Source organism: Mustela putorius, unplaced genomic scaffold, assembly GCF_011764305.1.
Source record: "Mustela putorius furo isolate JIRA1106 unplaced genomic scaffold, ASM1176430v1.1 tig00000592_pilon_pilon_pilon, whole genome shotgun sequence".
In the NCBI taxonomy this organism is placed as follows: Eukaryota; Metazoa; Chordata; class Mammalia; order Carnivora; family Mustelidae; genus Mustela; species Mustela putorius.
The window spans coordinates 8,243,899-8,271,584 of NW_025421426.1; the positions used below are offsets into that span (position 1 = coordinate 8,243,899).

General features: G+C 51.8%; 2 protein-coding genes across 2 annotated transcripts; one reads left to right on the top strand and one right to left on the bottom strand.

Moving 5' to 3' along the window:
* Window positions 1–1,123: 1,123 nt before the first annotated feature.
* Window positions 1,124–17,533, bottom strand: SLC2A10 (solute carrier family 2 member 10). Its single transcript, XM_004746278.3, has 5 exons — window positions 17,376–17,533; window positions 8,581–9,840; window positions 7,780–7,902; window positions 5,510–5,645; window positions 1,124–3,453 (listed from the first exon to the last, which is right to left on the bottom strand). Exons 1-5 carry the CDS (start codon window positions 17,377–17,379, stop codon window positions 3,375–3,377), a joined length of 1,602 nt encoding a protein of 533 aa, XP_004746335.1. The 5' UTR covers window positions 17,380–17,533; the 3' UTR covers window positions 1,124–3,374.
* A 6,525-nt stretch (window positions 17,534–24,058) lies between these two features.
* On the top strand, window positions 24,059–26,776 carry TP53RK (TP53 regulating kinase). The gene is made up of 2 exons (XM_045082133.1): window positions 24,059–24,408; window positions 26,184–26,776. Exons 1-2 carry the CDS (start codon window positions 24,126–24,128, stop codon window positions 26,660–26,662), a joined length of 762 nt encoding a protein of 253 aa, XP_044938068.1. The 5' UTR covers window positions 24,059–24,125; the 3' UTR covers window positions 26,663–26,776.
* The last annotated feature ends 910 nt before the right edge of the window (window positions 26,777–27,686 follow it).

Below are 27,686 nucleotides of genomic sequence, written 5' to 3' on the forward strand. Positions count from 1 at the left end.
GTGATCTCTGTCAAATAAATAAACAAAAATTAAAAAAAAAAAAAAAGAAAGAAAGAAAGAAAAGAAAATGCTTTCCTGAAGTGATTTTGAGATTATCTGGGAGAAAGAGAACTTCCCATCACCCGCCCTGGAGATCATGGAACAGACCATGCGTCTTCTCTGGTTAGTGTTAAAGACTACTGGGCACCTAGCAGGTACCACACATTTTTAGGTTTCTCTGATGCCCCTCCCCCCAATTATGTACGGCCACCTGGTTCCTGCTCTCTCCATCCTCCTCCCTCTGGGCCAGACACTCCCGGGGGGGGCTGCTGGGACTGAACCATTTGTGGGCACCAATGGTCCCTGCTCGTAACTCGTGATTGATATATGTCATCTCTAAATAGTTAATAGTATCATCCCTGTTACACAGATGAGCCATCACCTGAGTCCCACACCTAACTGTGCCAGTTCTGTATGTTTGAGATACGAACCCTTTCTTCCCTCCATGATGCATCCTCCATGTTCAAGAACACCTCCTCTGACTCATTCAATTCACACTGCTGGGTTACTCGATGTGCTTGGCATTGATTTCCAAAGCCATGACTCTTTATAGACATTAAGCTGGGGGCTTCAGGAATGCAGAGGAGAGGAATGCCTCAGAGGGAAAGTTATCAAGAGCCGAGGCACAAACGGAAGGCCATGCATGATTCAGCCACAGGCGTGTTCTGTTGAGCTTAAAAGCTACTTTTCACTTAAGAATCAGCTGCCGTTATGAGTAAATCAGGAAATTTTGCATCAAGGTCTGAACTTTTGGATTTCCTTGAAAGTACAGATGGTCAGGCCATGATGGGCATGGCAGGCGCCAGCTGGAATTGGTCAGCTCTCCCTTTTACAGAGGGCCTGTGTTCGCCATTTTCCACAGACCTCACTGCTCCCTGCTGTCTTACCACAGGGGTCTAATCGTTTACATTCCTTGTCTGACCACTGAGTGTATAACCCTGACCACTCTAAGATTAGTCTAAGCATTCTCTAGGCTGACAGGAAAGGGGAATTGAGAGAGTCCTGGGGGTCTTTGTAGAGACATTTGGATCTGAAGGCCCCATGAGGTCAGATAAAAGGAATGGTGTGCTGGTAAGTGTGTGTATAGATTTTATCTGTTTATTACACAAAATTTACAGATTTACAAATAATAACACTCTCGTAAATATCCTTTATACGTTCTATAGAGCCAACTCATTCTTGCAGATGAATTGATTTGTTGCCAAATTCTTGTATCCAGAACCAACTATCACTGCAATTTTGCCATCAGTTGACAAAAACAGACCAGGAATAAATGCAGGACAGCAATCCGACTCAGCAAAGGAGCCCCTCCCGTCTCGTCTCTGCAGAGCGGGCGTAGTTTCGACGGGAAGGCGTTGTTGACGTTAATGAGTCAGACGAAAGTAAAACAAGGAAGATGTGGGTCAGAACACCTTCAGAGATGATGTGAGCCACCTGTATGTTGCTTTGGGCAATAGCATTCGAAAGTGAAAGACTATTCCCTCAATTCTTAGGGCCACTCGCCATGTCTCAGCTACAGACTTGACCGACACACGCGCAAGGTTAATTTACATTATTAACATTTTATCCATCACACGCTTAAGGCTGGAACATCAAGGAAACAACAAGTCAAGCTGCCTTGTAGGGTTCCCCCATCCCTGTGGTGCCACGTCACCCCCGTGGGCATGATGACGCCTCGTACCCAGAATCGGGAGACGCGGAGGATCTCCCCTGTGTCTCTCCTAAGACAGACTACATGCATGTCACCTCAGGAGGCCAGAGGACAGTAAAATGTAGCAAAGTAAGGAAGTGATGAGGTTTTAGTATTTATTACTTTGGCTTTTAATATAATTGACTGAAATATTCCATCATTTAAAAGGAGTTTTAAATTTTTAATTAAAAGTTATCTTTAAATTAAAGTTTTAACTTTTTAATTTAAAGTTATCCTTAAATGGCTGTTTAACAGCCAGCTGGCCAAAGTCCCAAAAATGTAAGAAGGGGCTCTCACAAGGTAATGGGAGGGGCCTCCTGCCCATCACTGGGTGCAAGGGAAGCATCTAGAACCAGAGGAGAGAAGTCGAGAGTCCTGTGGGTATGAAGCAGGCAGGCACGACGAAGCGTCGTCCCACACCGGCTCCCCAGTCTGCTTTAGCTCTTCATTTTCCTCAGCATCTGGCACCTCACTCCTGCCAGGCCCTTCCTCTGGTGACTTCCAGCCTGACTTCTTGCTCAGTCTCCATCTGACTCACCTGTCAGGGTCTGACCCTGAACAATGTCCCACAGGTGGGGACCTGAGTAACAAGGTGAGCAGAAACCTCACCCCCCCACCCCCACCCTTCCCTGCCAGGCCCCGACTAGCTGAATAGGACCAGCTGCAGACCCCCCTGCAGGAAGACAGGGGTTTAAGTACACCCCGGGGGCTTAATCATCCCCATTCTGCAGATGCGGGACCCGAGGCTAGTGAGAACTGTTAGCAAGCCAAGGTCAACAGCGGCCAGGAGACAGGCAATGCCAACAGCCGGGCTTGTTGGCCTCCAAACCCACCTCCGTTCTGCAAAGCTTTCCTGCACATCCTGGAAACAGCTCCTGGAGCTGGCTTCATGCACCGTGGAAGCTCTTGGGTTTTAGTGCCCACGATTCTGGAATTCTATTTACGGCTGGCTCCCCTAATTAAAACTGACTTCACTAAAGAGATGGCCCACCACTTAGGAGGAGGGGCCATGCTGGATACGCGCTATCTTAGCAGCACTTAGAATTCCAGCTCATTGGCAGAGGAAGCGATCTTAAGAACTCCTTGGTCCAGGTTGCCCATTATACATATGGGGAAAGCTGAGGCCTATGGTCATACAGCCATGACACCAGAGAAGCAAGGTTGGAACTCACGCATCTTCTCCCTCCACCAGTCCGAGTTGCTGGTGAATGACAAAAGCAGGTTTCCCCTCACCAGAAAGTCCCAGCCAGATGGGAAAACAGAGCAGAGAATATAGTCTCCTCATCTGGATTTGGGGGTGAGGCCAGAGGAAACTTCCTTCCAGGGCTGGGATCTTAGAGGTTCTTTGAGAAAGCAACAGCCTCCATGAGATGTTGTCATTATAAGTACTGCGGGAATGTGCAAAGACGTGGGGACACTGAGGCAAGAAGGCAGATCCTCAGGACCCCTCAGAGCCTGAGAGTCAAAAGGAAGACATCTGGGTTCTCAAACTTTCTCCTCTTTCACCTGGGCCCAAAGACCTCCTCTGGAGCAGGGATCACTTACAGGACCTCCGAGAACTCGTGCTCCAGGGGCCAGGCAAGCAGGAAACTGGAGACTATCTGCTAAAGCCATGGTTCTAGCATCTTCCAGGCAGATGGGCTCTTCAAGAGGCTGCAGAGACCTCAATGCGGGTGTATGGAATGCGGGCGGACCTCCGCCTAGGGCCAAAGCTCAGAGCGAACCTGTCAAGCAGAGAGTAGAAAGTCTCTGTCTCTGCGGACTCTGAACTCAGGGACTCATATCTGAACTATAGGGACTGAAGTGAGGACTGCCAGACCCTGGCAACGCCCCCTTAATTTTCTGTCTCCTCCTAAAGTCATGGCAGACTCAGCTTCCTTGCCCCACAGGTTGGCCCAGGCTCTGCCATGCGACCCCGAGTCCCCAGGGCCAGCCTGACCCTCCCCCTCAATTACCTCCTGCTTTCTCCCAAATGTGGCTTCTACCTGCCTTTCTGCCTCCTTAGCGCCTCATCCCAGAGGAGGGGTTCTGGAATCTTCTCCCAAGAAAGTCAGGATGGCAGAGATTCCAGATGGCTCCTGGTATCTGTATCCCCCCCTTATGCCTAGTAACAGTACCCTTGAATTTTAGTGGAGCACAGGGCTCTCCAAATGAAAGCACCTGTTTCTTAGCCTCCCCCGCATGTAGGTATAGCCAGGTTCTGTCCAAAGGATGCTGGTGGATATGACAGGTGCCTTTTCCAGGCTTTGTATCCCCTTTCTCCCTTCCCTCTTGTAGGCCTGTGGTGGCTCTCCGTCATAGGCCATGTGGGAAAGGTCATTATCAGAGAGGCGGCAGAGCACCCAGAGAGGAGGAGCCTGGGACCCTGGATGACCTCTCGAAGCACAGCCGCCACCCCAGCCCTGGACCCCCCACATTGAGACTATCCTGAGCAACCAATCTACTTCCTAACCAGAAGGACTGGGTCGCCAAGGGGCCTGTGGAGGGGTCAGCCAACACACTGGGGTGTTCCGCTGGCAGAGATCCCTCTGGGGTGGAATGGAGCAGGTGAAAGGCTTTTAGGCCGGACCAGTTCTACATCCCTTCAGGGGCTGGGGGGTGGGGGTGGGACTTGGCAGGCAGTGCAGGAGGCAAGTTCCGACTCCCGCTTAGAATGATTTATTTTTTCAGTCATTTAGGGCCTCCTAGGAATAGAACGGGCAGTTAGGTGCTGCCGACTCCCCTTACTACAAGAAGGAACCAGGGGCATTTGCCAAGGATATGTAGGATGGTAGTGTTTTTAGGTGTCTTCTGATGCTCCTATTATTCTCTTATTTGAACAGCCCAAGGCCCCATGATGCTAAGATTCTCAACTCCTCTCTATGATCCAAAGACCTTACATGACTGAGCTCCTGCCAACTTGGCTGATCTGATCTTTTACCCCTCCTGGCCACCCTCCCTCCCTCTGTTCCAGCCACATTGGCTTCCTTGGGGTTCTTTGCATATGCGGGATACACTCCCAACCTCAGGGCCTTTGCACCTGCTGTTCCCTCTACCTGGAATTCTCCTCCCCCTCATCTTTACATAGCTGTCTCCTTCTCACAAACTGAAATTGCACCTTCTCAGTGAGGCCTGTCCCCTCTGGCCTCCCACTCTAATTTAGCCACAACCCCCACTGTTCCCCACTCTTACAATCAGGCCTTCTCAACCTATTCCCTTATTTCATTTTCTTCAGATACATATCACTAGCCAAATGCTCTTGTTGCTGCATTTGTTGGCTTGTTTGTTTTCTGTCCCCCTTCTCCACCAGAATGGAAGCTCCATGAGGACAAGGACCTTGCCCATCGTACCTGGCCACATTTCCCAAGATCCACACATGGCCTGGCACATAGTAAGGACTTAATAAACACCAGCTGAATGAGTAGATTAAGCCCACAGTTCTGCATGTGTGCCTTTAAAAGGCCACAGTTATACTATTCTCTATTCTCTAAGCTCTATTCTCTAAGCTTCCAAGACTCTAAGATCCTGCTACTCTGACCTCATGCGATTCCGTAACTGCATGTTTTTGAAATTCCCATGAGCTGGGACTTGAAGTCCAGTGAAACTCTGCTTTAGGAAGACACAACTCCAGGAAAACAGCTCCCTTACGAAGACAAGACAAAACGGACAGTGTCCAGGCACTGTAACATGGTCAGGAGGAGGAGAAAAACACCCTCTTGGAAAGGGAAAGTACACGGAGTAAACCCTGAACGGATTTGCTCAGGATATGCTGAGTCCTTTCCGAGCCCTGTGTCCTCCTACCTTCTCTTCTGGAACTGCTGGTCTATCTCTGCCAAGGACTGGCCTTTTGTTTCAGGGACAAATGCATAGATGAAGCCCAGGCCGAGGACAGCAGTCAGCCCATAGAGCAGGAAGGTCCAGGACAAGCCGATGGCACCTGGGAACAGGAGAGCAGAAGCGTGAGCAGGGGCGCAGCTTGGGCCTAATGGCTGGTTCCAGGGTGAGCAACGCCAATCAGTTCACCCAAAGCACATTCTCCAGATGTTCGATGTAAAGAATTACGACAACAAGCTGTCAGATAAGCCCCTTAAAGCAGGAGCCTGATTGGCTATCCCAGAGGCAGGCAAAGGGCCAGGGCCCAGACCCGCAAACACAGGCGTGGGCATCGGGTTGGTATGGGAAAGTCACCTACCTCTCAGACACTCACCAGACTGAGGTCATAATCTGAAACCATGAATGGAGGGGGCAACAGCATTCACTTCAACGCAGCATAACTACAGGACCCCGCCTCGGCCAACCCCAGCCCCGAAACTAAAACCAAACTGGTTATTGGGTGAATGAAGTGACTGTCCAGGGAACAGAGTGTCACCCCGTGTAGCCTGTGTCTGACTCCCAGCCGGCTCCCAAGCCCTCGCCTCTTCCAGGAGCCTCGGGTGAAGACCCAGGACGACCCCGGCTCCTGTGAAGTCCGGCAGCCCAGGGCAGAGAAGGGCTTTGCTGAGGCAGAAGCACAGATAACCTTTCAGAGTCATGGCCATTCTCACCTGTAGAGGTCGTGGCCTCTGAGCACCCTCCCCTGACCAGGCAGGTCTCCACTTCATCCTCACACCAGCGGGGAGAGAGCTAGACTGGAAGTGAGCGGGGCTCGGTTCTAGGGTTCTCACTTCCCCGGGGGGCTTGGGAAAGACGGGCGGCCTCATGTGAGAAATGGGCATGGGAAGGGTCTGGTACCATTCTAGTAAGCCCCTCCCTCCTCTTTCCTTTCCTCCTTCCCCCTCCCTCTCTCCCTTTCTTCCTCATTTACTCCACTTAAAGGGGAGGCTTGAAGACTGAGGCAACAGGAAGAAGCTTGGCTTCCCTAAGACGGGGTTGGGGGGTGGGGCTGGGACACAAGCACAGTGGACATGAACTTGTACCAGGCTTTCCCACAGCCCACGGAGGGGTGGATGCTGGAGGTGGGGGGGGGGGGGGTGGTGGTGGTGCTGTGCCTTTGAGGAGGAAATGCTTGGCTGCAGAAAATGGGGGCATAACTGAGCCCTAAGAACTTGTGTGCCTTGGGGCTCACAGGGAAGGAGCCTCTCCCACATTGGCTCCTTGGGCCAGGAGCATCTTAGCGTCTCAGAGACCCTTTCCGGTGTTCTGGGCGGAGATCATTCCCACCGCACCCCACCATGGTTCAGATGGGGCTCGAATGCGAGGTAGGAAGAGAGAGCGTCACCCAGACTAGATATGAGATCAGAGCGTCACCCACACTAGAAGTGTCCTGCCGGCAGGTGGGCACGAGCCTGTTGGAGCCGGTTTAGAATAGAAAAGGGGGCGAAAAGCGGGCAGCCCAGTACCTGCTGGTCTCAGCCACATTCTCACCAGTGAGGGCAGGGACTACCGCCCACTGCTGGGCCTGGAGAATTTTACATTCCTCACAGTTTTATTTACAGAATCATTCTGCGGCTACAAGAAGGAAATTTTCAAAAACTCCCCTGCTTTAATGTGAGGGCTTTCGGGCTACAATAAAAACAATGGGCGTCTGTGTGTGTGCATGCGCGTGCACGTCTGTGCAAACGCGTGTGTTGTCCGGGAGGGACCACAGGTCCACGCTCGGGCCTTCAGACTCCCCCATCCCCCCACCGGGATTTTGTTCCCTCCCCTACTACACCAATCAGAGCCGGCTTCCAGACGGAGGCTCCTCCCCTCCTTCAACTTAGACTCCCAGGCTGTCAATCAAATCGGCCCCCTCATTGATGGGGCCTGGAATTATCAGGGATCGAAGCCTCGAGGGTCATGTCTTTCCTTGTCTTTGTCTGCCAGCCTCTGTCCCCACTTTGCTGATACTAGCACCCCACTTTTCCTTCAAGGAACCATCTCCCCCACATCTGTCCACATGGTTGGGTAAAGCTGACCCCCACCCACCCTGACTCCAGGGGCTGGTATATGCCCCAGGCCTGAGCATCAGAATCTTGCCACCTTCCAGCTGCGGATGGCCATGCAACCTTGCTGAGCCAAGAAGAGCCCACCCAGGCCACTGTTCCTGGAACAGAAGGACCTGGACCATGGACTTAGGTCAGAGGACTCACCAATGAGGTCAAGGAAGGAGAGACTGACAAGGAGGTTGGTCGCCCAGTTGAAGCTGTTGCAGAAGGCGAAGGCTCTGCCTCGGATCTCCACGGGATAGATCTCGCTGAGGACAAGCCAGGTCACTAGGACAGGAACGCAGGGAGGACTCATGGGCTGGGGCGGGAACCGGGGCCTGGCACCCATGGTCCAGCGGGCAGCCCCCCAACAATGTGACTCATCAGAATCTCAGGCCCCGGGACACCCAGTCCTCCCGCGGCCTCCCCCACACCGCTGAAGAAACCTTTTCTCCGTCTCTCCCTCCCTCCCTTCTTTTTTAAGATTTTATTTATTTGACAGAGAGAGAGAGCACAAGCAGGAGAAACAGCAGCAGGCAGCAGGAGAGGGAGAAGCAGACTCCCTGCTGAGCAGAGAGCCCAATGTGGGGCTCAATGCCAGGACCCTGGGATTATGACCTGAGTAGAAGGGAGACACGGAACCCACTGAGCCATGCAGGTGCCCCCAGAACCCCTTCCGAGTAAACCCGTTGAGTGTTCTACCCAGGGGCAAACTCAAGTTTCATGAAGCCTGAAACTTAAATAATTAGGGACCCTTTATAAGAAAACTAAAGTCTACGAACAGAAAATTAGGCCCGTGGAAGGAGTGCCGGCATCAGCAAGGAGCCCTAAAGTGTAAGCTTCCCTAGCATTTCGGTCGAGCCACCTCCAGTGTCCCTCTGAGACCCTGACCGACAGGGTCCCTGACCTTCCCGCTGGGTGGGGGTGGGGGGGCTGCAGAGTCACTCCCAGAGATCACCCGCCTACCTGGTCCAAACCCGAAGGAGAAGGCGCTCACGAAGACCATCATGCAGACCAGCGCAGCCCAGTGCAGTGCGGCGCGCTCCGGGGCGGAGGGGGACGTGGGGGTAGCGGTGCCCAAAACAGGCCACGGAGGGGCTGTGAGGGTCTTGATTTTCTTAGAGGCTGGCAAGCCTGGCTCCCCTGGGTTCTGGCGGGTCGTTGGTGGGGGGTGTGGAGTGACAGGCCTCTGGGGCAGGCTCGAGTCTCCAGGGAGGCCAGACGGCCCGCTGGCGTTGGGCGCAGCCAGGCAGCCTGGGCCGGAGTCCATGGGTACAGTCAAGCTCACAAGGCCGATGCCACTGACCGAGAGGGCCATGAGGGCACAGCCAGCCAGTAACAGCGCCCTGCGGCCCGCTCGGTCCACCAGCCCCAGTGCCATCAGTGTAGCCACCACCTTCACGGCGCCGAGCCCCACGGAAGCCAGCACGGCGGAGGAGGCCCCACGGAAGCCGACCGAGTGGAAGACGGTGGAGGCGTAGCATAGCACATTGGGCTGCCCGGTTAGCTGCTGGAAGATCACCAGTCCCAGGCCCACCACGGTCCGGCCTCGCATGTTATCCCGGGCCCTGAAGAGGTCCAGAAGGGAGTAGCTCGGCCTCGCCAGCTTGGGGGCCTCACTTCCCTGGAGAGGAATGAGGTCCCTGCAGGGTGCAGCCTCAGTGGTACCAGCAGGGAGACAGGAGAGGCTGAGGGACTGCAGCAGAGCAGGAGCCACGGCCCAGCCGAACATATGCCTCCACCCCCCGGGGACACCAGCCAGGGCATAGTTGAGTGCATAGGACAACAGAATCCCCAGGGTGATGCCGGCCTCATAGAGGGACACCAGCACTCCCCGCTGCCTTGGCCCCACCAGCTCCGCCACATAAATACAGCAGGCCATGGAAGAGAGGGAGATGGCAAAGCCAGCCACCAGGCGGCCCAGGACCAGCCAGGCCAGGGACCCAGCCAGGCCCAGGCTCACACTGCCTGCCAGGAGCACTGCATTGCTGCCGAGGATGGCTTGTTTCCTGCCATAGCGGTCGATGAGGACGCCCCCCACCAGGGAGGCCAGGAGAGCCCCCAGGAGCAGGCTGCCCACCAGGAGCTCCTGCTCCAAGCAGGATAGCCCAAAGTCAAGCTGCAGAGGCAGCAGGGCGCCTGATATGACCGCCAGTTTGTAACCAAAAGTCAAGCCACCCAGCAGAGACACAGAGGCACACAGGGGCAGGAGCAGTTGGGGACGGCCTGGAAAACAAAAGCAACAGGAGCAGAGTTCAGGATGGTTCCTTGCCACAGCATCCATCCCTGGACTTTCCCTCCATCTGTCAAGCCCTCCTGTATCCATCCAGCTACCCACTCTGTTCCCCTGTCCATTCACCTATTGATCTATCCATCTCTCATCCACCCATCCACTCCTTCCTTCCTCCACCCGCCCCTCCACCCAGCTACTGTCATTCATCTCTCTACCCACTGATCCACCCACCCACCCATCCATCCATCCACTCCTGCCTTCATCCCTCCATCCGTCCATCACTTCACCTGGTCACTGACCCACTCCATCCACTCATTCACTCTTCCACCTACTCCGGCATGCGTTCATGCATCCATCCACTCACCCATTGTCTAGCCACCCTCTTCATTCTTCATCCATCTCCTCCATTCCTCCATCCCTCCATCCATCCACTCCACCCATTTATCCAGCCATCCACCGGCCCATGCACACATTCATGCATCCATCACTTGTCCTCCATCCATTCATCCATCCATCCATCCACTCCATCTCATCACCCATCCACCCCCCCTTCGTCCATCCATTGGCTCCAGCTAGCACACACTCATCCATCCATTCGTCCATTCAAATACTCTGAAATTCACCATCCATCTGGTTTCTTGATGCATCTCCCCACAATACAGCCATTCAGCCACCAGTCTTTGTATTCCATCCCCTGTGTCCCCATCCACACACTTGCCCATCCTTCCATGCATCCGCCCATCCAGTCATTCAAAAACTTACTTATCTGGCATCTACAACATGCCAGACAGTGTTCTTGGAGCTGGCAATACAGTGGTGTTGCCAAGCACCTGATATTCTAGTAGGAAAAGGCAGACAATAAGTAAATCTATATATAACTTCAGGTGGTAATAGATAGCATTCTGAAAAGCAGGGAAAGTGGATTTGAAAAGGATGGAGAAGTTCTGGGTTAAATAGGGTAGTCAGTTAAGACCTCTCAAAGAGAGAAGATTTGAGCAGAGATCTGAATTGAGTGAGAGTGAGTGAAAGCCATGTAAAATCTGGGAGAAGAACATTCTAGACAGAAGGAACAGCAAAAACAAAGGCCCTGAGGCAAGACAGTTTTTGGTATGTTTGAACAATAACCACTAATATTAATAGCCAGTGCATACAGGACACGAAGTGCCAGGCCCTGGTTTAAGAACTTTACACACATTTACTCATTTAATTCTTTTTTGTTGTTGTTAAGATTTTATTTATTTGTCCGAGAGAGAGAGCAGGGAGCTCGATGTGGGGCTTGACCCAGGACCCTGGGATCATGATCTGAGCCAAAGGCAGACGCTTAAAAACTGAGCCACCCAGGCGCCCCAACAAAGAATTTCACATAAAGGGCCCCCTCAGGTGATTCAAGGGAAATGTGTGCTTCTTTTTTGAAAGCCTGGGAGTTGCAGGCAGCTTGGTAGGTGACAGCAGCCAGCGAAGTAGAGAAGAGGTTACAGGAGGCTCCGGGGCTGGAGGTGATTTCAAAAGGGAGGGCAGGGAAAGGCCAGGTCTGACTGGTTCCATGTGCTTATGAGTCACAGCCATCAATCAATGTTGTCCAGGAAAAGCTGCCTCTTCAAATCCCGTGGAGGAGGACAGATGAGCAAGCAGCCCAATGCAGGATTCCGTCCCAGAACCCTGGGATCATGACCTGAGCCAAAGGCAGACATTCAATTGACTAAGCCACCAAGGTGTCCCTACCCATTTCCTTTTTACAACAACCCTAAAACACATTATTATTAGCATCATCGTCCAAGGCTCAGAGATGTTAAGAAACTTTCTTATGGTCACACAGCAAGTGCGTGACTGATGCAGCTGGAGAGTGCTGGCTTTTAATCACTGTGTTTTCAGTAAGGTCAGGGTGGCCAGAACCATAGGAGATAATGAGGCAGAAGTAGGTAGGGGCCAGGTCACATGGAACTTTTTAGGTCATGAAGAAAATAATGAATTTCATTCTCAGTGGATGGAAGCAAGTGTTGGGAGGCTTGAACTGGGCAGAGGGCGTGGTCACCAGCACATATGGCTCCTGAGCACTTAACATGGGCTCACGTGATGAAGGAACTGAATTTGAAATTGTATTTAATTTTCATGAATTGAAATGTAAAAACAGCCACATGTGGCTTGCAGCCCCCATACTGGCAATGCAGGTACAGGTTACTCTTAATGCTTAATTCCCATACTTGCCCTTACATACTTCTAGAAGCATCTAGATTAATAAAGCAGTATCTATCTCACTCACGCCCATCCTGGGCCTGACAAGAACATTCATAATACTGCAGCCAGATTCACTGAGTGTTTTCTCTGAATCAGGCACTGCTTTGAGCACTTTAAGTGCAATAACATCTTTAATTTAATATAACTTCATGGAGTGGGCTTTTGAATTATTTATAAATGAACAAACGGACCACCAGAGGTGAAGTGGCTTGTCTAAGGTCAAAAGTAGCAAGGAGCTGAACCTAGATTCAAAGCCAGGTGGTCTGGTGCCACAATCCGCCCCCTTAACCACCCCATTTCCAGACCTTGGCATAGTATGACTTAGTGCTGGCTTCTCCTACCTCTCCCTCTCCCCGTGTCTGTTAGGCGATTTTTGTGTAGGGGGAGGAGTTTCGTGGGTGGAAGGCTCAGTGCCCATTTCTGCTCACCCTTCTCCCTCCCACCCCGCCCTCCTGGGTACTCAGCCCCTCCTTTCCCTGGCTGGCCGTGTGCTTCCTGTTCAGGACCATCAGTGAGACCCTAGGAAGATGAGGGGGTCCTGCCCTGTCTTCACCTCCCTTTGCCCCTTCTCCCTCGGTTCCTGGAGCTTGCTGCCAGAAGGGAAGGTTCCCTGAAGCCATGTGAAGCAATTAAGTGAAAACAGAATTTGTTTGCTATTTCCTCAGTTCCTCTGGAGCTGAAAGGAAACCCAGCCAAGGGGCTCAGAGGCCAAGTTGACTGTCCACAGGTCCTGCTGGAAAATGCACTGGGGCAGATTCAGGTCACAGTGGTTAAGAGCGGAGGAGCAAAAAGAATAGTGAAATAAAATAGTAATAATAACCGGCGCCATTTACGGCGCAGCTCCCCTGTGCAAAGACTTCAGTCTCTCAACTCATCTTTGTAACAACCCCAACAGCGAACCAACAGTGTCTCATACAACGAAGAAGGACAGCCCCCAAGGAGTCAGGGTCATTAGAAAGACTAGGGAAGCACATTCCCTTCCTTACGCTTTCCTGGCTCCCACGACCTCTGCTAAGTCCTAACTCCTTCTCATGTCCTCCTAGGCCCTACCTGAGCTGGGGGCCGCAGCCCAGCTCCTCAGTCACTTCCCCTCCCCCAACTCTGTCCCCACTTTCCCTCCCCCTCAATCCCCCCCCTCCCCCGACTTGTTCCCAGCACACACCATCCATTTTCATGTCCCTCTGCCCTCCCCTGCACCCCCTGTGCACCCCCCCCAGGCCCACTCATCCTCCCCAGCCCCAGCTCGAGGTCACCTCCCCAAAGGGCCTGGGGTGGTACATCTCTGTTCTATGGCATCCCCCGCCCTCTGTTGGGGCACTGCCTTTCCCTGTGCTTTGTCTCTCAGTCTCCTGGTTTGGGTACAAAGGACCGCCCCCACCTCCGCCCCCACTGCCTAGCTCCAGGGCCCTGTCCCTGACCCAGATCTGGCCAACCAGCAGGTTCCCAGGCCCTGGGAAGCGATGAAAGCCACGTGGCTGACTTTGGGTCAGTGTGTTTGCTCACCAAAGGCACTAAGCTGGTAGTTTACCTGCCTGGGGCCGCTTGGGGCCATCTTCTCCCTGGAGGGTCCCTGACAACACTTCTCAGTGAATTTTTCCTTTGGTTCTAGTTTTTGCTTTACTTTTCTCTCTTCTCTCCTCTCCCCGTCCCTCTCTTCCTCTCCCCTCCTCTTCTCTCTTTTTTTTGCTTAAGGTAAACCAGGGGCGGCCCTGGCTAATTCCTCCAAGCCACACTTTCCCCATCTCACCAACTCGGCCTCCCCCCTTCACTGGCTGACACCATCTCAAGTTTGCTGCCGAGTCTTCCTCATTAAACCGGCCGGGGCAGCGATGGAGACTTCCTGTCTGTGCCTCCCGAGCCCCAGCCCTGTCCTGATGCCCCAGAGGGGCTCCGTAAGGTTTCGGCCTCATGAACCGAGGACTGAGTTGGGGGACTAGGGAGGTGTCAGCACGTGGCCTCCCAGGGGCCATGTCAGATACACTTGAACCTGGCAGAATGCTGTGAGAGCCCTCCCCCTCCACTCCTCTCTTTTCCTCTGGTCTTGGCTCAAATATCACCTTCTAGGGAGGCCTTCTCTGGCCTAAAAAGACCAAGCTCCCCATCACACCCGGCACTTCTAATGCCCATCCCTGCTGGTTTTCCTCCAAGGTACTTCTCACGTCTGAAAGAACTATATGTCTCCCATATTTATTGTTCTCTCCAACCAGAAAGTTGACCCCAAAGGAATAGGAATTTTTTGTGTGTGTCCTTAGCTGTCTGCCCCCTGCTGAGGACACTTCCTGGCCCTCAGTAAATACTTGTTGAATAAACAGAAGATTGGATGAAGGGGCTCTGGGGGCTTAGGGAAGCCAGAGAGGAAGGGTTCTGGCTCTTGAGACAGAGGTCTCTTTGGGGAGGTCTAGGGCCTGGAAGGGGCCAGACTCCACAGGAAGTAGAGTGAATCCTGGCCCCCCAAATAGGGCCCAGCCTGGGTTTGGGAACTGCTCCCCCTTTCTATTAATTATCTGTCTAGGGCACCTGGGTGGCTCTGTCAGTTAAATGTCTGACTCCTGGTCATGACCTCAGGGTTGTGAGATCCAGCCCCACAACAGGCTCTGCACTGAGCTTGGAGCCTGCTTAAGATTCCTCTCTCCCTTCCCTCTGCCTCTCCCCCAGCTCTCACACGGGCGTGCATGCACGCACACACACGTGCGCGCTCTCTCTCTCTCTCTCTCTCTCTCCCTTTCTAAACAAACCAACAAAAGGTTGTATGTGAAGTTGTCTCACGCTGGAGAAAATCCCTAATCCTCTAAGCCCCTCACTGCAGAGGACAGAGCTTCCCAGGGAGAGAATCAGGGAGCAAAGGAAGGGGAAAGAAGTCAGGTTTTGGAGGTTTGGATGTATCACCAGCTGTAAGTCCCAGGGAGCCTCTTGTTGGTGACACCAGAACAGTCTCCCCACCAGAAGTCACAATGCATTGGGTCCCTTCCCTGCCAGAGAGCTACGACGGCTCTCCCTCAGGTTCCAGGGAGAAACGAGAGTGACACTGAACTCTGCTACTATCCTCAGCCAGAGGGCTGGCTTCCAAACGTCCCAACATGGCTAATACTCCCAGAGCACTCACCACAGCCAGCCTGCCTCTCCTACGGGAAGCCGTATCTGCATCAGCTGACTTAATTCCTACAGCAAACCTGTGACCCAGGCATGGCTGTCATTCCCATTTTACGGATGAAGTAACTGAGGCACAGAGAGGTGAAGACACTGCCCAAGGTGACAGTTTGTAAATGACAGAGCAGGGACTGGACTGCTACCTTATATGCCTACCTATCTTGTAGCCACTGTTAGCTATTAGGATTCTCCACAGAATAATCCAGACTGAATCTCTAAAACACAATTCAGGTCATGTCCCACAATAGATGTGGTTAAAAAAAAAAAAAAAAGGAAAAGAAACAGAAAAGCTCGCATGCGCAGACCATTTGCCACATGTAGGTGGTGAGCCCAGCCCTTTTGCTCATTTGCTCCCGTCATTCTCTCTGCAGCCTTGTGATGGCATCTTTTATGGGGGGCGGGGTTGTTTCACAGATAAGGAAGCTGAGAGTCAGAGAAGTAGACTAGACGGTGCACCTGGAAGTGGGAGGATGGGGGCTAGAATCCAGGTCTACGCCCGGGGCCCAATCCTGGAGAAAGGGAGCCTGGGAAAGCAGCTGGGATGATGGGGAGGACAGAACCTAGGACCAGTTCGTCTGTACCTCCCTCCCCCACTTCCACCCACCCCCAGCTCTGCCCTCAGAAGATGCTCAGTCAACAGCCACTGGATTAATTTAGGAGGCAGCAAAGGGATCGCAGGGGCAGGTGCGAGGATCCAAGGTTAAGCTAGTGATCTTGGGAGGACCTCTCTGGGCCTGTGTTTCCCTCAGGCTCTGGGGCAGTGCACCTTGAGGGTTATGAGCATATACTTTGGAGTCCGAGCTGGAGTTGGTGACCAGTTGTACCATGACTGTGCAGGAGAGGCTGGGTGGTACAGTGGTTGGGAATGCAGACTGAAGCCAGAGCGCTGGGCTTCTATCCCAGCTTTTCTATGCCATAGCTGTGTGACCTTGGGCAGCTCATCAACCTCTCTGTCACCATCTACAAATTTGGGTAATAGTAATATCTACCTTATATGCCTACCTATCTTGTAGCCACTGTTAGCTATTAGGATTCTCCACAGAATAATCCAGACTGAATTTCTAAAACACAATTCAGGTCATGTCCCACCCCAGCTTAAACCTCTTCTCCAGCTTCCTATGTCATTTGGAATAAAACCCAAACTTCTTGCCATGGCCTACAAAGTTCTCACAGTCTAGCCCTTGCCTAACTCTCTGACCTCCCTCCCACCCTTGTCCCCTTGCCCACTGTGCTCCAGTCACACTGGCCGGACCACACCAGCCCACTGGTGCCTCAGGGCCTTTGCATGTGCTATCCCTGCCCCCTTGTTACTCTTTCTCTAGACTGTAGCAGACCTACTTCTGAGTGATGCCTTCGCCCCAGTGCCTCCTACCCTGGGAGACGTTCAGGACCCAGGTAGCTAAAGAAGCTGCTTCCCTCAACATTTTCACACCACCTCGTTTTTTGTATTCCTCAGCATCTTATCACTCTTGGAGATTATTTCATTCATTTACTCCTGTCCAGCTTCTCAACTGGAATGTCAGCCCCACGGAAGACAGGGCCGTCATCAGCTTTGGTCACCACTGAGTCCCCAACCCCTGCCACACAGCAGAAGGATGAACGACTGATGACTGAATGAGGCTCGGGATCCAGAGAGAGAAATGGAAATCCCAGTTTCCTGTAGCAGCAAAGCAATACCCTATTCTCCACGCCACCTCCCCTCCCAGTTGTGGATTCTAATCTTCAGTTTCCCCACATCCAATACGTCCAAAGCAGAGGTTTTGTCTATGTTGTTCATGGCAGCCTCCCGAGGCCTGGCAACAGAAGTGTGCAGCAAACGGATTCATCAAGTTGCTCGTTTCGGAGCCTCTGTTCCTTTATCTGCCCAATCGGAGCATTTTCCCCTGCAGGGGGGAGGCGGGGAGAGGCTGCAGGACTTGAATTGGTCGGGAGAGGGCCGTGCTCAGTGTCAAGTCCAGAGCACTCCCGGCTCACTTTTTTCTGGGCAGAAAGGAACAGGGAAGGAAGTGCGCTCGCGTCCCCTACCAGCGCCCAGCCAGGGCCCGCTGTCCCCACCCGACTGGGTCTGACGGGGGCGGGGCGGGGGCCGGCGCGCGGCTGGGGTCGCAGGGGTTCCCCCGCGTGCAGCCCCCCGAGCTCCACTTACCCATGGCGAGCACGACTCCCGCGCGAGCTGGGGGCGCTGGGGCCGGCGCGCATCCCCCCGCCGGAGTCCCCGCCTCGGCCGCCAACAAACTTTCCGGCCCGCCTCCCGCCTCCGTCCCTCCTCCCAGCCCGCCCGCGGGTTGCGCTGCCGCCACGTAGGCCAACTCGGGCCCCCTGTGCGGGGAGGCGGGACGAGGGAAGCCAGGGACCGCCCCGGGCCTGGCTGGGGGTCCCCACCCACTGACCTCCTCTTGGTCCCCGTCCACCGTCATCCCTGTTGTGGGGATCCCCACACGCTGCCCTCAGCTGTGCTCCCCACAGGAAAGAGCACCCTCGGTCCCTGCTGGCCTCTCCAGCCCTTGTACAGACACACACTCACTCACACACACAATCACGTTTGCTGACCAACCAGGACACTCATATACCCGCTTCAGCGACGCAGACCCGCTCCCCTGGACCACAGCGCATTCATTGGACACTTGGGTTGGGACACCGCCGGAGGACCCACAGGCGCTGTGCTAGGTGGTGGGCTGGAAGGACAAGACATTCTTTGTTGTTCTTGTGGAGTTTGCCTTCTAGAGGGGGAAGCGCAGAAATATCTGACTAGTGGCGCCTGGGTGGCTCAGTGGGTTAAAGCCTCTGCCTTGGGCTCAGGTCATGATCTCAGGGTCCTGGGATGGAGTCCCACATTGGGCTCTATGCTCTGCTTCCCTTCCTCTCTCTCTGCCTGCCTCTCTGCATACTTGTGATTTCTGTTTGTCAAATAAATAAAATCTTAAAAAAAAAAGAGAGAGAGAGAGAGAGAGAAATATCTGACTAGTGGTGAAGGCGAGGCAGAGAAGAAAATCAGGCTGCTGGGGTGTACAGGCACAGGTCGCTGCCCCAGGTGGGGGTCTGGAAAGGCTGCTCTCTGCTGGGGGGGTGGGGATGTTTGAGCTGAGACCTGAGGTTCCAGGCGGAGGGAAGAGTGAAGGCAAGGGTGGCGCCCTGCCGCGGTGGAAGGAGCTTGTGGAGTCTATAAAGAAGAAGGGATGTGAAGCCACGGTGTCTGGAGCACAAGGTTTGGTGGGAAAAGTGCAGGGAAGTGTTGGCAAGCACCAGATCTTTTAAGACCTTGGGAAACCAGGGCCGGGAATGTGGATTTTATTCCCATGGACACAAGAAATAACTGGAGAGTTCTAGTAGGTTATAGAGAGCAAGAGCAGAACTAGGGAAACCCAAGAGGAAGAGGCTGTTGGAAGTTGAGAGAGAGGTTGATTTGGACAAAGGGAATAGCAGCGAGGGTGGAGGAAAGTAGATCTGATGGCAAACAGACTCAAGGACTTAACCCCTGGGAGAGGAGAGGCTTGGGGCAGAGTTCTCTTCTGGGTGTGCGACAGTTAAGTTCTCATTAGGCATTCGTGTGAACATAGGCAAGCAATTCCATATATGAGCTCTAGAAAAAAACCAGACTGGGGACACCCCACTAATTCTCCTCAGGCAAAAATGCACTGATAAGGCCGGCATTCACATGGCCACAGGCTTGTCCAGCTTCTCGTGGCATGTTCACACAGACACACTGGTTCATGGGCATCGTGAGTCATGCTCTCACCCAGCGGGGATTGTGTGCCACAGACACATATAGCCCTCTTGGCAAAGAAGCACCACCAAGACCTTCTGAGCCAGGGGACCCTTGCACAGTTCTGAAAACAACACACCCAGATCCTCAGTAGGGCAATTTGAAAACAGGGCTCCAAAATTCTTTGTTTCTTCCCTTGAAATCTAAGTGGGCTTGCGACTGCTTCAACCAGTAGGTGGCACAGAGTTGGCATTGCTGACTCCTGAGGCTGCGGCACTGGGACACTGGCACTGGGAACCCTGAGCCTCTAAAAAGTCCAACTACCTAGATGCTGCCATGCTGTGAAGAAGCCCAAGGCATAGAAGGGCCATGAGTGGACACGCCAGTGGGTGGTCCTCCTCTTGAAGTCATCCAGCCCTGCTTCCAGAACACGCCTTCAGATGATTCCAGCTCCTAGCCATCAAATCTTTCCAGCTGAGGCTCCAGACATTGTGGTGCAGAGACAAGCTGTCCCTTCTGTTTCCAGTCTGGATTCCTGACCCGCAAATTCCAGGAGTATAATCAATGGGTGCTTTTCAGGTGCAAGGTTCTGGAGTAAATTGTTATGCAGCAATAATAATAGGAACAATAGATTATTAAGTGATAATTATACACTTTAAGTACTTTGCATGTATTAGCTCACTGTTAACCCTCACAACTGCTTCATGAGATGGTAACTATTACCATTTGCTCCTGTTTTATGAATGAGGAAACTGAGCCAAAGGGAGGTGAAGTAAGGGGCTTGCATAATAAGATCTGTTGTGCTCAAGGACACACACCAGGATGTAGCTGGGCGGGGAGTCAAGCCCACTTATGAGGAAATCGGGCTCTTCTCCATCCCACTCTGTTGCCTTTCCGGGATGGAGAAGAGTCCAAGGAGGCCTCGTGGCCATTGTCACATGACAATTCCTCCTCCATCTGTGAGTATCCAGAATTGTCACCTGGATGTCTGTGAGTCCTTACTCAGCTATAGACCCCAAGAGTTCAAGCCAGAAATAGATAAGATGCCTTAATTCATGCTCTAACTGAAACCCATTGTTCTTATTCCTCATTGCACTTTCTTGTACTGATGAAGATGTTTTGCAATGACAGGAACATTCCAATCGCCAGGCCAGAAAAGCTCCAATAGCAAAGGAGTGTCTAGAAGACCACATCCCCTTCTCTGCCCATGATCATGTACTGAACACATACCAACCCCCACTCGTGATCACACACTCCCTGTCAGGTGTCTTGCAGTAGCCCCCTGGTCCTCTCCTTATAAAACCCAGGTGTCTGTCTTGTGGGAGGAGAGGTCAGGTGTTAAGGTTTGAACCTGTCACCAACCATCCCACCGGCTGCCTGCATCCCAAATAAATTTCTCCCTTTCTCTTTCCCAAACCCTGGCCTCTTTGAGTTACCGGCTCTCTCTCTCTCTCGAGGAGGAGTTAATCTGCATTCATTTGACAACAGTGTTGGCAGACATAGCCAGGAGCTATGTTTCTGATCTGTCCAGCCCCTAGAGGATCCCAGGTTGGAACAGTGGGTCAGGGCAGTTGCTTACCCCTCGGTTTCCTGAGTTAGTGTGGCTAAGACAGATTGGTGATATGGGGGCCTAGTACACCAAGGCCTGGGCTGTTCCATTTCCATGAGATAACCTACAGAAGCTGTATGTTAGAAAGGGCACGAAGTCCCTAGATGTTCTCGATCTCTGTGGCTCACTTTAAATTCATGAGGATATGCAGGATTGCTATTGGGCTCTGTCCCTTCTAGAGAATAGAGCATCCCTCTTCACAAGTGAGAATGGAAATGATCTAATGGGTCCTTTCAGTAAGCGTTTTCAAAAATGGCTTCCCAAGAAGGTGGGCAGGACTGACCAACTTGTTTCTAATACAGCAAAAGTGAAGGATGTCATCTCAGAGATTAGGTTATAAAAGATGGTGATTTCCATCTCGCCCACCCTCTTCTGATCTGTCACTCACCCTCTCTGGCAAAGCCACCTGCCACGTTGTGTGCTGCCCCATGGAGAGACCCAAAAGGCAAGAACAGAGTGTGGCCTTCAGGAAGTGCCACTCTTTAAATGGTCATACAAACATACAAAAAAGGAAAGTCCGTGACGATGCCAAAAAGAGATGTCAGAACTCATCAAAGTTGGGTTTCTCTCCTCTGAGAAGTCAAGGATGGCCTCCCTGAGGAAGTGACCCTTGAGCTGAGCCTGCAAAAATGTCTGGATGGGTCGAGGCAACAAAGGGAGGGAAGAGCACTTCTCTTTTGGGAAATAGCAGATGCAAAGGCCCTAACAAAAGAAGGAACCTGGTAAGAATGAGAGACTATGAGAAGGCAAAGGTGTTTGAAGATCAGAGAGCAAATGGGAGCTTGGCCAGAGATGAGCCTAGAAGAGAGACAGAAGGAGGACCTGTAGGACCTCGTGGGTCTTTAATTCTAAGCGCAATGGGGAGCCATTGAAAGGTTTTAAACTAGGTTTTCCTATGATAGAAGCAAGAACCACTCTGGCCACAGCGAGCCTGGGACTTGTAAATATGTTTGCACAGAGGATTTTCCAAAGGAGGGGTTCAGACAAATTTGGTAACCACGGAGATGGCTATGTGGTCACTAACAATTATGATAATGAAGGCACAAACTTGGGAAAGTAGGTGTTGTAAATAGAACTGGTTCTGGGTGAGCTCTGAGTAGTCTGGGCTGAGGAAAGCTGCTGGAAACCACATTGTGCCCACACAAAGGGTCTGATGCCTGAGAAGGTGGGATGGCCTGGGTATGAATGGAATGCAGAGGCTGCAGAGCTGAGGGCTGGTGTCATAGCAACCCCTGGACGAAAGGGCCTTTCTTCAGTATTTCAAACAGGGTCCCAATGACGGGTTGGGGGGGGGGGGTGGCGGAATGAGCATATGAAGAGTGCCATCCATCCCCCAGGCACCCTCACAAGCAACATCTTAATATTTCACCTTACTAAACAATTCTAACGGTAAAACTAAAATCTGAACCTTAAAGATATGATGCTCGTTTCTCCATCACACAGTGCATCAGGGACTTGAGGCTGCCTCCCCAGTGGCGACGCCTGGCTTCCTTCCTCCTTGCTTCCAGAGCAGGTGTCTGTCTGTACAGGCCCAAAATGCCAGATTCTCACTTTTCCAGCTGCCTCGGCGGCTAAAGCAAAGACGCATGGACCATTTGTGGCCAATGTCCTGTGGAGGAAGCCTGGTGGGTGGGAGACGAGGGACTTCCAGCAAGGGGTTTTCTCCCAAATCAAGAGAAGTGTATAGGATGTAGCCCCCTCCTCTTTGGCCAGATGATTTTGTGTTCTCCTTACACGTGTGGAACTTTGGTGGCCGTCTTGCGACCATAAGATGACAAGCGTAGGGGCCAAAGCTGAGGCTGATGAAGGGGATGAATACAGACATAAAGATAAAAAGACGGAAAGACCTTGGGTCCTGAAAATCATAAAGTGACTGAAGAACACTCGGGACCCCTTACTTCTTATAGTTTTGTTCTGTTGGATAATAAATGAGATTATTATTTATCCTAAATAAGCTTTTTAATTGACAAAACTGCTATTTGCCGCTTAAAATATCAAAACCGTGGCAGTCCACTAATTGTCCTATTATAATTCCTCCACTATTTCCTTTTAGTGATATTTTCCCGAAGCTGTAGCTGAGTTCATGACTGCCCTGCTAAAGAATAGGTTTTCCAGGGGCGCCTGGGTGGCTCAGTGTGTTAAAACCTCTGCCTTGGCTCAGGTTATGATCTCAGGGTCCTGGGATCAAGCCCACATTGGGCTCTTTGCTCAGCACGGAGCCTGCTTCCCCCTCTCTCTCTGCCTGCCTCTCTGCCTACTTGGGATCTCTCTGTCAAACAAATAAGTCATTAAATCTTAAAAAAAAAGAAAAAAAAAAAAAAAAGACTTAAAAAAAAAAAGAATAGGGTTTCCAGCTTCCTTCTTAGCTTCATGGGCCGTGTGACTGAGTTCCGGCCAATACGATGTGAGTGGAAGTGACCTGTGGAACTCTGGATCGAGTTCTTAGCCGACTGTCGCAAATCTCATCCCTCTTCTTGCCAGCGAGGGGGCGGGGGCAACTGGACTAGATTCCGAGAAGGGAACAACCAAGTTGAGGATGCCAAGTCCATACTTTTACGTAAGAAAGAAAGATCTCTCATAATTAAGCCACTATCTGAGGTCACTTTTCATAGCAGCTTATCCTGCAGCCTAACTAATGCGGTTCAGTGGTGGTACAAGTCAGGGTTCTTGCTGTAAGCCACACAAACCGCCTCGCTCCTGTCTCTGAGCACTGGCAGCCAAGAATGGGGGAAGGGTGGGTCATCTACAGTGCGTTGTGGCTCTGGTGTCCCCTGGGGCACCGCCCTGTAGGGAGGCCCGTCCCCCTGAAGACTGGTTGGATGCTGGGAGCCTACTTTTAATGGCTGTTGTATTAAGCCCTCCATAAAGAATAACAGCGTTCATCTATGGAATACTTCTCATATGCCTGGCGTAGTTCTATGTGTTTTACCCCTGGTTCCTCATTTAATCCTCACAAAACCTCCCTGATGGATATTAATTACAATCTTATTTTTAGATGAGAAACTAAAGCACAGAGACGTGCTCTTCCCCAAACATGTCAGGCACACTTCTCCCCAGGGCCTTTGCACTTGCTAGACCTTCTGCCTGGAATACTCTTCTTCCAGGCACCCACTCACCCACCCAACCACGCTCAAACGTCACCTGTCCACAGAAGCCTTCTCTTTTCGCAGAAGCCTTCTTAACCACCTCATGTAAGACTGTACCACTACCCACACCCCGCCGCCACTCTAACACCCATAGGGTGACCATATAATTTACCCCCCAAACTAGCACGCTCTTTAGAGTCCATTAGTAAACTATTTCCAGAAGGAGACAAAGAACTGGGAGGCGAGGCCCCCAAGGCCAACCATCAGACTCAACCCTGCAGGAGAGAGCCCAGGAGGGCCAAGAAGTGTTTCTGACCGAGAGTTGCCGAGGACTTACGGAGATAGCCGAGGATGTGGGAGGCGGGGCCATTTCCACAGGCGGAAGTGCCGGCATTGGAGTGGCCGAAGAGGTCCGAAGGCTTACGGAGCGAACCGAACATCGCCGGGAGTTTCCGGGGAGAGCCGAGGGGCCCCGAGCGGCGGCGCCGGGGCTCCGTCATGGCGGCCGCCGGGGGTGCTGCTCTCGGGAAGAACGAGGACCCGGCGCCGGAGGCCGAGGCGCTGGCCGCAGCTCGGGAGCGGAGCAGCCGGTTCTTGAGCGGCCTGGAGCTGGTGAAGCAGGGCGCCGAGGCGCGCGTGTTCCGCGGCCACTTCCAAGGCCGCGCGGCCGTGGTGAAGCACCGCTTCCCCAAGGGCTACCGGCATCCGGCGCTGGAGGCGCGGCTCGGCCGGCGGCGAACCGTGCAGGAGGCCCGGGCGCTGCTCCGCTGCCGCCGCGCAGGTGAGGCGGCCCGGCCCGGAGGCCTGGGGGGCCTGGAGGCCTGGGGGCCCCGGGGACACGGGCGAGGGTCTCCCCCGAGCGCCGCGCCCCGTTTTGCCTCAGTTTCCTTTTTTATCCTCTGCGTGAACTTCTGCTGCGAAATGCCGTCCTTTCATCTCTCTCGTTAGTCATTCGTTCGTTCTTGAGGACCTGCGTTTCCTAGCAGGGGGAACCGTTTGTGCTGGAGCCGTGGCTCCTGGTTCAGTTCCTAGGTCTGCTGCCCCTGACGGGGGGGGGAGCATGCCCCGAGCCTTGGTTTCCCCGTTTGTACCCTCTCAGGGTTCGAGCATTATCTCCCCATTCAGGATTATTTTTTAAGAGATTTTATTTGACAGAGAGAGAGAGAGAGAGAGAAGAGCACAAGCAGGCAGAGGGAGAGGGAGAGGCAGGCTCTCCGCCGAGCAGGGAACCCCACGCGGGACTCGATCTTGAGATCCTGGGATCCCCAGCCCGTGGGAAGGCAGCTGCTTAACCGACTGAGCCACCCAGGCGCCCTCATTCATTACTTCTTAGATGTAATTACAGATTCTTGCGGTGGAGCGAGGCTCTCTGCGTTCAGATACCGACAGCACTGCTTCTTGCAGGTTTTCAACAAATTATTTAACCTCGCCCTCGGTTTCCTCAGCTGTACATGGGAGTCACAGTATGTTTGGATGTATGGCTGGTACCTAGAGCTCGGCCCTTTTTAGGTTTCATTAAATCGTTTGTTACTGTTTCGTTAAAACCGTTGTACTCCGTCACAGTACGCCTTGTTCTCAGATGGGAAACTGAGGCTCAGAGAGGGAAGGTAACTGCCCAAGGTTACACAGCTCGTGAGTGACCCAGTCAGGCTGTCAGGCTCTCAGCCCATAAGCTCTGACTCAGAAACACTGGCTTTTGACTTTTACATATCCTTTCTTTCTTTCATTAATATTCTTGAGGCCGCTGCTTTACACCAGAACATTGTTAGGTAGTGGGAGAGCTGGAGGAAATTCGGTAAGGACAAACAGACATATCTCTGCCCTTGGGTGGATTGAATGAAGTTATTTGTGTGTTCCTGTTTTCTGTGTTCACCCTCTCTAGAATGATCCCTCCATTAAGGAGGGATCATAGCTGCTTTGGTTCCTGCTGTATCCTCACTGATAAGTCTTCAGTATCTAGAATAGTGTGCTGGGCCTGATTGTCAAATAAATACTGAATCTTTGAATGTGATGAATTCTTTGAATTCTTGGAAGGATCATTCTCATGTTCTAGAATCAGAAATAAGCTAAGAGAATTGCTGTGACTTTTAGGTTATACAACTAATCAGGAAGGGAGGCAGGATTTGAACCCATCCTTTCTAACTGCAAAGGTGAATCTTTCAGCCAACATTGTTTGGCCCGTTTGTGTCCTTTTGAGGTAGAACGCACTCTGACTAAGCTTACCCTTCTGGCTCTTTGTTTTATTTTGTTTTGTTTTGTTTGGGGGATAAGTATGACAGATGAAATCCAATCATAAAGAGTGGAAAGGAGGAAGGCACTTTGGCACCACTAAACTAAGCTGTGGGGTGGCTTAAGGCACAATCCTGCAGGGCACGAACAGGGGAAACTTCTTACTTACGTTGTACTGTTCTGCAGCTTTCCTAAATCTTTTGTTTGTTTGTTTGTTTTTCCTGAAATAAGCAAATGTGCACGGTAAAAGTCTGGCTCAATCCTTGAAAATTAAACTTAACATTAAGAAAGAATCTAATCCAATAACCATTTCTGTCTTGACTGCAGGGATATGTGCTCCCGTTGTCTTTTTCGTAGACTATGCATCCAACTGCTTATACATGGAAGAAATCGAAGGCTCAGTGACTGTTCGAGATTATATTCAGTCTACTATGGAGACTGAAAAAACTCCTCAAAGCCTCCTTGGCTTAGCCAGGACAGTCGGGCAGGTTTTGGCTCGAATGCACGATGAAGACCTCATTCATGGTGATCTCACCACTTCGAACATGCTCCTGAAACCCCCCGTGGAGCAGCTGAACATCGTGCTTATAGACTTTGGACTCAGTTTCGTTTCAGCCCTTCCTGAAGATAAGGGGGTTGATCTCTACGTGCTAGAGAAAGCCTTCCTCAGTACCCACCCCAATACGGAGACTGTGTTTGAAGCCTTTCTGAAGAGCTACTCCACCTTCTCCAAAAAGTCCAGGCCAGTGCTAAAAAAATTAGATGAAGTGCGCCTGAGAGGAAGAAAGAGGTCCATGGTCGGGTAGAAGAGCCTGCTTGACAAGTGTGGACACTTGGGCCATTTATGTCAAAGTGAACTTGAAGGAGTGCTCTGAGTATGATGAGATTAGACTTAAATAAAGCTGTTGAGATGTTTTTAAGCGTTGTCTGTGATCATGCTTGTTAAGTGTCATTATCATCGGCAGTTGACTGTTCTCAACAGCTTACTGTGTACAGAAGACATGCTCTAGGCAGAATTGGGTATCTGGAAGAGATCTAGGACAGGCTTCCTCCAGCGGTGCCACGTGTATGCTGGGTACGTAGGCATGGCATTGCAGAACATCCAACCACACAGGGACAACGTTATTTGCTTTTCAGTCCTTCGGGTGGGATGAGGACAAAGCCCCAGCTGGTGATGGATGTCTCTCTCAGCCCTCCAATCCAGCATTTTCTGTTGAGTACATGGGATAGTCCTCTGGAAACCAATGTAGTGGGATGCCGCCCGCATTTTAAAAATGAAATAGATTCATAGACTAGAGAGTATCAGAGTGCATGACGTGTAAGTACTGTTTTAAAAAATTTGTTTCACAAGATGATACTGGAGAGGGAGACAGACCTAAGAGACTAAGTCTCAGGAAGCAAACTGAGGGTTGCTGGAGGGGAGCAGGGGTAGGAGGGATGGGGTGGCAGGTGATGCACACTGGGGGGGGCATGTGCTATGGTGAGTGCTGTGCATTGTGTAAGACTGATGAATCACAGACCTGTATCCCTGAAACAAATACTACTTTAGGTGTTAATTAAAATTATTTCAAAGGTATATAGACAAGGTATATAATGACTTTTGATGTAAATATGTTTCTTTTTTGAGGGTCATAGTACAGAAAGAGGAAAAATACTGCTTAACTTGTCAGTCTTGTTAAAAAAAGGCAGGTTCATAGCTTTCAGGCAGCTGAAATTTATGTAACTATACAGCATTGTTTTTAGTTTCGTTCTGTATTTTTATGGTTACCTCCTAATGAAGACCAGTGATCGATATAAAGTTCCTTTTAGTTTATATAGGGAAAGAAGCGA

Bases quoted from the DNA above. Each gene is read 5' to 3' on its own strand.
- TP53RK (XM_045082133.1), top strand. From the start codon at position 24,126: ATGGCGGCCGCCGGGGGTGCTGCTCTCGGGAAGAACGAGGACCCGGCG. The intron at 24,409-26,183 runs GTGAGGCGGCCC...TCTTGACTGCAG, and splicing joins GCTCCGCTGCCGCCGCGCAG to GGATATGTGCTCCCGTTGTC.
- SLC2A10 (XM_004746278.3), bottom strand. The intron at 7,903-8,580 runs GTAGGCGGGTGA...TTCCTGTCCTAG, and splicing joins CTCCTTCGGGTTTGGACCAG to TGACCTGGCTTGTCCTCAGC. The intron at 5,646-7,779 runs GTGAGTCCTCTG...TCCTGTTCCCAG, and splicing joins CTCCTTCCTTGACCTCATTG to GTGCCATCGGCTTGTCCTGG.